This window comes from Babylonia areolata, chromosome 15 (genome assembly GCF_041734735.1).
Source record: "Babylonia areolata isolate BAREFJ2019XMU chromosome 15, ASM4173473v1, whole genome shotgun sequence".
Classification (NCBI taxonomy): Eukaryota; Metazoa; Mollusca; class Gastropoda; order Neogastropoda; family Buccinidae; genus Babylonia; species Babylonia areolata.
Window position 1 is genome coordinate 26,145,470 of NC_134890.1, and position 10,000 is coordinate 26,155,469.

The window sequence follows — 10,000 nt, forward strand, 5'->3', positions numbered from 1 at the left end:
GCAGATGCCTGACCAGCAGCATAACCCAACGCGCTTAGTCAGGCCTTGAGTGCATGCTTACATATTTGTGTACCTATGAAAGTGGATTTCATTTTACGTAATTTCGCCAGAGGACAACACTCTCGTTGCCATGGGTTCTTTTTCAGTGCGCCAAGTGCGTGCTGCACACGGGACCTCGGTTTATCGTCTCATCCGAAAGACTAGACGCTCAGTTTGATTTTCCAGTCAAACTTAGGAGAAAGGGCGAGAGCGGGATTCGAACCCACACCCTCACGGACTCTCTGTATTGGCAGCTCAGCGTCTTAACCATTCTGCCACCTTCCTCGATATCAAGTAACAGTACAAGAAACAGGAATAATTATTTGTAATTCTTTGATACCCCTTTCGCGGAGGTTGGGGGATGGGGGTAAGAAGTAAATACATGAAAAGCAACGGGCGCAATAGCCGAATGGTTAAAGCGTTGGGCTTTCAATCTGAGGGTGCCGGGTTCGAATCACGGTGACGGCGCCTGGTGGGTAAAGGGTGGAGATTTTTACAATCTCCCAGGTCAACATATGTACAGACCTGCCAGTGCCTGAACCCCCTTCGTGTGTATACGCAAGCAGAAGATCAAATACGCACGTTAAAGATCCTGTAATCCATGTCAGCGTTCGGTGGGTTATGGAAACAAGAACATACCCAGCATGCACACCCCCGAAAGCGGAGTATGGCTGCCAACATGGCGGGTTAAAAACGGCTCATACACGTAAAAGCCCACTCGCGTATATCCGAGTGAACGTGGGAGTTGCAGCCCACGAACGCAGAAGACGAAGAAGAAGAAGAAGAAGAAGAAGAAGAAGAAGAAGAAGAAGAAGAAGAAGAAGAAGAAGAAGAAGAAAAAACAAAAACGCAACAGCCTTAACAGTTTTACACCAACTGCTAAATTGAACTCTCCCCGATTCACATATTTCACAGCGAGGTCGAATTTCACACAGCGAAATATGTTGTGACCAAAAGTAATACAGTACGACACGATACAATACAACAGTCCACTATGATCAGTATGAAGACACTTACCTTACACACCCTCGCTGCCCGGGAATACACTTTCTGCACACACACACAGAATAGATATGTTTATTATTGATGGCATCCACGGTTAACCCTTTCACCGCCAGTCAATTTAGAGTGAAAAAATCCCTTGTGCTACAAACACAGAAAATATGGAGTCTAAGAATAGCTGGGGATTCCCCCTGTGATATGCAGAAAATATGGCCTCTCCTACCACCGAACATAAAAAGCAGTAGGTTCATGGATAACAGACCCATGATCTGGTCACCCTTCAGTGACATGGGTCGTCTACCTAGCTGCTGGATAAATGCGAGTTTGGCAGTGAAAGGGTTAAGAAAAGAAGACTGCTGAAATTCAACCTGCTACACACAAACTACACTTTGTATATGGGGGGGTTGGGGGGGGGGGGGGGGGGGGGGGGGTTGGGGGTGGGGGGTGACACTCACTTCCTTGTTCTTTTTCTTCCTCCAAAGCCTCTCAGATTTAAATTGAAATATCACCAAGACACACATAGAAACAAACATGGTATTTCAGGGTTGTGTACTTTCAAATGTTCGTTGCTCACAAAGGCACAAAGAGAGAGAGAGAGAGAGAGAGAGAGAGAGAGGGTGGGATGGTGGGAGGTCTGGGGAGGGGGGGTGGAGGCAGGGAGCGAGAGAAACAGAGAAAGGGAGGAGAGAAACAGAGAGAGGGAGGAGAGAAACAGAGAGAGGGAGGAGAGAAACAGAGAGAGGGAGAAGAGAAACAGAGAGAGGGAGGAGAGAAACCGAAACAGAGAGAAGGAAGGCAGAAGAGCTCTCCGTACCTTTCCACAGTTGATATATTCCACAGCAATTTCACGGAAGAAGAAGTAAACAAAATTGCCGAACTCGTACGTTGACACAAAACTTGGCTCTGAAACAGGCAGTGAATCATAAACGATGCTGCATATGGACACAGACACAACTGACACATACACAAACACACGGACACAGACATATTTCAAGTTTCAAGTTTCAAGTTTTAATTATCCTTTCACTCCTATTGGAGTATGGAGGACTACTACAAAATAAACTTTTCATGCCCAGAACAAACATTTCAAAATGTCACATAAAAGTTGAGAAAACACAAATGTCTTTTAACTCCAAAAGTATAACTAGGCAACATTTGCAAATCTAATCATCTTACTTACAGCTAAAATGATTTTTTTGCCTCCTTTGACAGACGCACACATACACCTATGAAGAGAGGGGTTTGTGGTGTTGAATAAAAAGACTGAGAAAAGCAATGCCGGGAAATAAGACACACTGTAAAGCCTTGTCACGTGGAAAATGACGGCGCAAACAGTGCCAAAATATTTTTTAAACAGAAAAAAAGCGGGATTGTGGGACAGGAGAGGACAGAAGATTATTGAAACGACAGAAGAGAGGTAACGACAGAGTATTTCTGTTCTGATGAAAATGTTGAGTGTGAGGGTCATGGAAACAGGGGAGACTAGCAGACATGTGACAGTCGTTTGTAGTGGGCAAGAGTTTTTTCCCTTGGACAGTGTCTCATTCTCAACAGCTTCTTTGGGGGGGGGGGGGGGGGGGGGGGGGGGGGGGGGGGGGGGGGGGGGAGGATTGGGCGAGAATTGTATTGGATACATTGTATTTTCTGAGGGTAAATAAAGTAAGTAAGCAAAACAATTCTCTTTTCATACAGCCATCGAATGCGAAACAATAAAAGGAAAAAAGGAATCCCCTTGATAGGAATGATAATAATCCAAATAATAATAATAATAATATCATTTATTTTCAGTCTAATATCATCATCTTAGATGAACAGAGTATAAATAAATAAACGAACGAACGAGTTTTAGTAGTTTCAACTGAAAGGTACTGACGGATAGAGCTGATGCGACGAAGTTCACAATTGACTATGCGTATCAGATTTACGACCTGAGCATGCATGCTGAGGTTTGAGTCAAGAATGACTCCAGGGTTCCTTGCTGATTTAGAAAACCGAACTGTGGCATCACCAACCAGGAAAAGAAGTAGATGTGGACATTCTTGCAGAGGAAATAATCATAGCTTCAGTTTTATTTACAATACTTCATGAATAAATGAGAATGCGAGGAAAGAGAATTAGAGGGGGAGAGAGAACGAGGAGGAAGAGGAGGAGGAGGAGGAGGAGGAAGAGGAGAGAGAGAGAGAGAGAGAGAGAGAGAGAGAGAGAGAGAGAGCACCTCACCACCCAACACCACACTACCATACTCCCCCACCCCTCCACACACACACACACACACACACACACACACACACACACTGCGTATTAGATGACCGTTTATGTCTTTGTTCCTTTTGTTCTTTGTTGTGTCTATTAATCCTTCGGGATTTTATGACAATAAATGAAGTCAAGTTAAGTCAAGTCAAGTCAAGTCTCTCTCTCTCTCTCTCTCTCTCTCTCTCTCTCACACACACACACACACACACACACACACACACACACACACACACACACAGAGGCTCACCGTTGAGCCACTTGGAGTTCATCTGCTCAGTGCGGAGGCTGGGGGCGGTGCCCAGGTTCCTGTTGATGGAGGGGTCCCGGGCCAGCTTGTCAATGATGGTGGCTGTGTACAGCTCGCCCTTGCCCGTCATCAGGGCTGTCGTGTTGTGCAGGGGGCTGTACGGGCAGATGGCCTTGCCCGAGATGCCGCCCTCCACCTCGCTGAGGGAGTCCGCCTGACCATCAATGAACAGGTATAAATAGATAAATAAAACAAATGAATAAATAGATGAATACATAAACACATGAATAAATAAATAAATGAAATGATGAATGAAAGGATGAATGAAATAATGAATAAAGAAATCAATCAATAAATCACACACACAAAAAAAGAAAAAGAAAACAAAACAAAACAGGGGTCAGGGTCAGGATTAAGGTCAGGGTCAAGCTGATACCAGAAAGAAAAAAAAAAAAACAATCTGTAGGGGTACATAGGGAAACAAACAGTACAGGTAGGGCTGTAGGAGTTGGTTCCACAGGTGAACACAGTGACAGACAGACAGACAGGTAGGTACAGGTGATGTATACTGACTGGTCTCCAGGTACAGGTGGGGCTGTAGGAGTTGGTTCCACAGGTGAACACAGTGACAGACAGACAGACAGGTAGGTACAGGTGATGTATACTGACTGGTCTCCAGGTACAGGTGGGGCTGTAGGAGTTGGTTCCACAGGTGAACACAGTGACAGACAGACAGACAGGTAGGTACAGGTGATGTATACTGACTGGTCTCCAGGTACAGGTGGGGCTGTAGGAGTTGGTTCCACAGGTGAACACAGTGACAGACAGACAGACAGGTAGGTACAGGTGATGTATACTGACTGGTCTCCAGGTACAGGTGGGGCTGTAGGAGTTGGTTCCACAGGTGAACACAGTGACAGACAGACAGACAGACAGGTAGGTACAGGTGATGTATACTGACTGGTCTCCAGGTACAGGTGGGGCTGTAGGAGTTGGTTCCACAGGTGAACACAGTGACAGACAGACAGACAGGTACAGGTGGGGCTGTAGGAGTTGGTTCCACAGGTGAACACAGTGACAGACAGACAGACAGACAGGTACAGGTGGGGCTGTAGGAGTTGGTTCCACAGGTGAACACAGTGACAGACAGACAGACAGACAGACAGGTACAGGTGGGGCTGTAGGAGTTGGTTCCACAGGTGAACACAGTGACAGACAGACAGACAGACAGGTACAGGTGATGTATACTGACTGGTCTCCAGGTACAGGTGGGGCTGTAGGAGTTGGTTCCACAGGTGAACACAGTGACAGACAGACAGACAGACAGACAGGTAGGTACAGGTGATGTATACTGACTGGTTTCAAGGTACCCATCTGTAGGAGTTGGTTCCACAGGTGAACACAGTGACAGACAGACAGACAGACAGGTACAGATGATGTATACTGACTGGTCTCCAGGTACAGGTGGGGCTGTAGGAGTTGGTTCCACAGGTGAACACAGTGACAGACAGACAGACAGACAGACAGGTAGGTACAGGTGATGTATACTGACTGGTTTCAAGGTACCCATCTGTAGGAGTTGGTTCCACAGGTGAACACAGTGACAGACAGACAGACAGACAGGTACAGATGATGTATACTGACTGGTCTCCAGGTACAGGTGGGGCTGTAGGAGTTGGTTCCACAGGTGAACACAGTGACAGACAGACAGACAGACAGACAGGTACAGGTGATGTATACTGACTGGTCTCCAGGTACAGGTGGGGCTGTAGGAGTTGGTTCCACAGGTGAACACAGTGACAGACAGACAGACAGACAGGTACAGGTGATGTATACTGACTGGTCTCCAGGTACAGGTGGGGCTGTAGGAGTTGGTTCCACAGGTGAACACAGTGACAGACAGACAGACAGACAGACAGACAGACAGACAGACAGGTATGTACAGATGATGTATACTGACTGGTCTCCAGGTACAGGTGGGGCTGTAGGAGTTGGTTCCACAGGTGAACACAGTGACACACAGACAGACAGACAGACAGACAGGTAGGTACAGGTGATGTATACTGACTGGTCTCCAGGTACAGGTGGGGCTGTAGGAGTTGGTTCCACAGGTGAACACAGTGACAGACAGACAGACAGACAGGTACAGGTGATGTATACTGACTGGTCTCCAGGTACAGGTGGGGCTGTAGGAGTTGGTTCCACAGGTGAACACAGTGACAGACAGACAGACAGACAGACAGGTAGGTACAGGTGATGTATACTGACTGGTTTCCAGGTGCAGGTGGGGCTGTAGGAGTTGGTTCCACAGGTGAACACAGTGACAGACAGACAGACAGACAGACAGGTAGGTACAGGTGATGTATACTGACTGGTTTCCAGGTACAGGTGGGGCTGTAGGAGTTGGTTCCACAGGTGAACACAGTGACAGACAGACAGACAGACAGGTACAGGTGATGTATACTGACTGGTTTCCAGGTACAGGTGGGGCTGTAGGAGTTGGTTCCACAGGTGAACACAGTGACAGACAGACAGACAGACAGGTACAGGTGATGTATACTGACTGGTTTCCAGGTGCAGGTGGGGCTGTAGGAGTTGGTTCCACAGGTGAACACAGTGACAGACAGACAGACAGACAGGTACAGGTGATGTATACTGACTGGTTTCCAGGTACAGGTGGGGCTGTAGGAGTTGGTTCCACAGGTGAACACAGTGACAGACAGACAGACAGACAGGTACAGGTGATGTATACTGACTGGTCTCCAGGTACAGGTGGGGCTGTAGGAGTTGGTTCCACAGGTGAACACAGTGACAGACAGACAGACAGACAGACAGACAGGTACAGGTGATGTATACTGACTGGTCTCCAGGTACAGGTGGGGCTGTAGGAGTTGGTTCCACAGGTGAACACAGTGACAGACAGACAGACAGACAGGTACAGGTGATGTATACTGACTGGTCTCCAGGTACAGGTGGGACTGTAGGAGTTGGTTCCACAGGTGAACACAGTGACAGACAGACAGACAGACAGACAGGTAGGTACAGGTGATGTATACTGACTGGTCTCCAGGTACAGGTGGGACTGTAGGAGTTGGTTCCACAGGTGAACACAGTGACAGACAGACAGACAGACAGACAGGTAGGTACAGGTGATGTATACTGACTGGTCTCCAGGTACAGGTGGGGCTGTAGGAGTTGGTTCCACAGGTGAACACAGTGACAGACAGACAGACAGACAGACAGGTAGGTACAGGTGATGTATACTGACTGGTCTCCAGGTACAGGTGGGGCTGTAGGAGTTGGTTCCACAGGTGAACACAGTGACAGACAGACAGACAGACAGACAGGTAGGTACAGGTGATGTATACTGACTGGTCTCCAGGTACAGGTGGGGCTGTAGGAGTTGGTTCCACAGGTGAACACAGTGACAGACAGACAGACAGACAGACAGACAGGTAGGTACAGGTGATGTATACTGACTGGTCTCCAGGTACAGGTGGGACTGTAGGAGTTGGTTCCACAGGTGAACACAGTGACACACAGACAGACAGACAGACAGACAGGTACAGGTGATGTATACTGACTGGTCTCCAGGTACAGGTGGGGCTGTAGGAGTTGGTTCCACAGGTGAACACAGTGACAGACAGACAGACAGACAGACAGACAGGTAGGTACAGGTGATGTATACTGACTGGTCTCCAGGTACAGGTGGGGCTGTAGGAGTTGGTTCCACAGGTGAACACAGTGACAGACAGACAGACAGACAGACAGAAGACAGACAGACAGACAGACAGACAGACAGGTACAGGTGATGTATACTGACTGGTTTCCAGGTACAGGTGGGACTGTAGGAGTTGGTTCCACAGGTGAACACAGTGACAGACAGACAGACAGACAGACAGACAGACAGACAGACAGACAGGTACAGGTGATGTATACTGACTGGTCTCCAGGTACAGGTGGGGCTGTAGGAGTTGGTTCCACAGGTGAACACAGTGACAGACAGACAGACAGACAGGTACAGGTGATGTATACTGACTGGTCTCCAGGTACAGGTGGGGCTGTAGGAGTTGGTTCCACAGGTGAACACAGTGACAGACAGACAGACAGACAGAAGACAGACAGACAGGTACAGGTGATGTATACTGACTGGTCTCCAGGTACAGGTGGGACTGTAGGAGTTGGTTCCACAGGTGAACACAGTGACAGACAGACAGACAGACAGACAGACAGGTATGTACAGGTGATGTATACTGACTGGTCTCCAGGTACAGGTGGGACTGTAGGAGTTGGTTCCACAGGTGAACACAGTGACAGACAGACAGACAGACAGACAGACAGGTATGTACAGGTGATGTATACTGACTGGTCTCCAGGTACAGGTGGGACTGTAGGAGTTGGTTCCACAGGTGAACACAGTGACAGACAGACAGACAGACAGACAGACAGGTACAGGTGATGTATACTGACTGGTCTCCAGGTACAGGTGGGGCTGTAGGAGTTGGTTCCACAGGTGAACACAGTGACAGACAGACAGACAGACAGGTACAGGTGATGTATACTGACTGGTCTCCAGGTACAGGTGGGACTGTAGGAGTTGGTTCCACAGGTGAACACAGTGACAGACAGACAGACAGACAGACAGACAGGTAGGTACAGGTGATGTATACTGACTGGTTTCCAGGTACAGGTGGGGCTGTAGGAGTTGGTTCCACAGGTGAACACAGTGACAGACAGACAGACAGACGGGTACAGGTGATGTATACTGACTGGTTTCCAGGTACCCATCTGTAGGAGTTGGTTCCACAGGTGAACAGAGTGACAGACAGACAGACAGACAGACAGGTACAGGTGATGTATACTGACTGGTCTCCAGGTACAGGTGGGGCTGTAGGAGTTGGTTCCACAGGTGAACACAGTGACAGACAGACAGACAGACAGGTAGGTACAGGTGATGTATACTGACTGGTCTCCAGGTACAGGTGGGGCTGTAGGAGTTGGTTCCACAGGTGAACACAGTGACAGACAGACAGACAGACAGACAGACAGACAGGTAGGTACAGGTGATGTATACTGACTGGTCTCCAGGTACAGGTGGGGCTGTAGGAGTTGGTTCCACAGGTGAACACCTTGTTGTCCTTGTGCAGCAGCAACACGCGGACGAAGTTATGACACGTAGCCTGCAAAGCACCCAAAGAACCACCATCCCGTCATCATTTGTCTACGGCCTTGTACTCGTCGTCGTCGTCGTCGTCATCATTATCATCATCATCCATCTATCCATGCACTAATCATCATCATCATCAGTACACCATCATGATTCATCAGTCCACCACCACCATCATCATCAATGTATCCATCCTTGCTAGAATCTATCTATCCAGCCACAGTCGTCGTTGTCGTCGTCATCACTACTATCATCATCACCACCATGGATCCATTCATCCATACACTGTCGTCTTTGTCATTATCATCATCATCATCATCATCTATCCTTCCATCCAGCCATCTATCTATCATCCTCTTCCATCCATCCGTCGTCACTATCATCGCCACCATCATCATCATCATCATCATCTATCCTTCCATCCAGCCATCTATCTATCATCCTCTTCCATCCATTCATCCGTCGTCGTCGTCATCATCATCACCACCATCATCATCATCATCATCATCATCATCATCAACACACAGGAAAAAACCAGAATCAAGCTGTAGAAACAAGACCAACGGAACACCATAACTTCCCAAACAGCATTTCCACTCCAACGTCAAAGCGCGTTATCTCTCTCCATACGAACGGCGAAAGAGACGACGTTAACAGCATTTCACCCCAGTTACCATCATCAAAATATTGCAAGCGGAAGGCTCTTATACTGAAGAGGTGAATGTTGACAAAGAATACCACAATTCTGACGACGGAAGCTAAATGTTGGGGTCATTCAGACACCCACTGGACATCCGAGGGGTCTGTGTAGAGGAGGAGAAGAGAGGACTGGCCGTACTGAGTGAGTTATCCTTTTGGTTCCAGAGCACAGCATAAGGCTTGACAGTTTTTGTTGTTGTTGTTGTTGTTGTTGTTTGTGTGTTTGTTGTTCTGTTGTTAGAAAAATGAAGAAGGATGAAGAAAGATGAACTAAAAGGAGAGAAGGAACACAGAGAGAGAGAGAGAGAGAGAGAGAGAGAGAGAGAGAGAGAGAGAGAGAGAGAGAGAGAGAGAGAGAGAGAGAGAGAGAGAGAATGACAATGACAACGACACATTTTTCATTGACAAATAGCGTTTTACAGCTTTAGGAGAGAGAGACAGAGAGAGAGAGAGAGGCAGAGAGAGAAGAAAGAAAAGAAAGAAAGAGAGAATGTAAAAAAAAAAAAAGAAAAAAGAAAAAAAAAGAAATACAGAGCGAAAGAAAAAAAAAACAGAAAGAAGAGAGAAAGAAGGAAAAAAAAAAGTAATGAAGG

The 10,000-nt window shown here is 47.5% G+C and overlaps 1 protein-coding gene across 2 annotated transcripts in view; it reads right to left on the reverse strand.

Annotated features, from left to right (window-relative positions):
• Positions 1–10,000, reverse strand: part of LOC143290239 (semaphorin-5A-like) — a 117,492-nt gene that overhangs the window by 14,729 nt on the left and 92,763 nt on the right. For both annotated transcript variants that reach the window (XM_076599575.1, XM_076599576.1), the window contains 4 exons: positions 8,620–8,721; positions 3,542–3,755; positions 1,856–1,944; positions 1,057–1,089 (listed from right to left, as the gene is read on the reverse strand). In XM_076599575.1, coding sequence (XP_076455690.1) covers positions 1,057–1,089; positions 1,856–1,944; positions 3,542–3,755; positions 8,620–8,721 — 438 coding nt within the window. The remainder of the gene's footprint in view (positions 1–1,056; positions 1,090–1,855; positions 1,945–3,541; positions 3,756–8,619; positions 8,722–10,000) is intronic.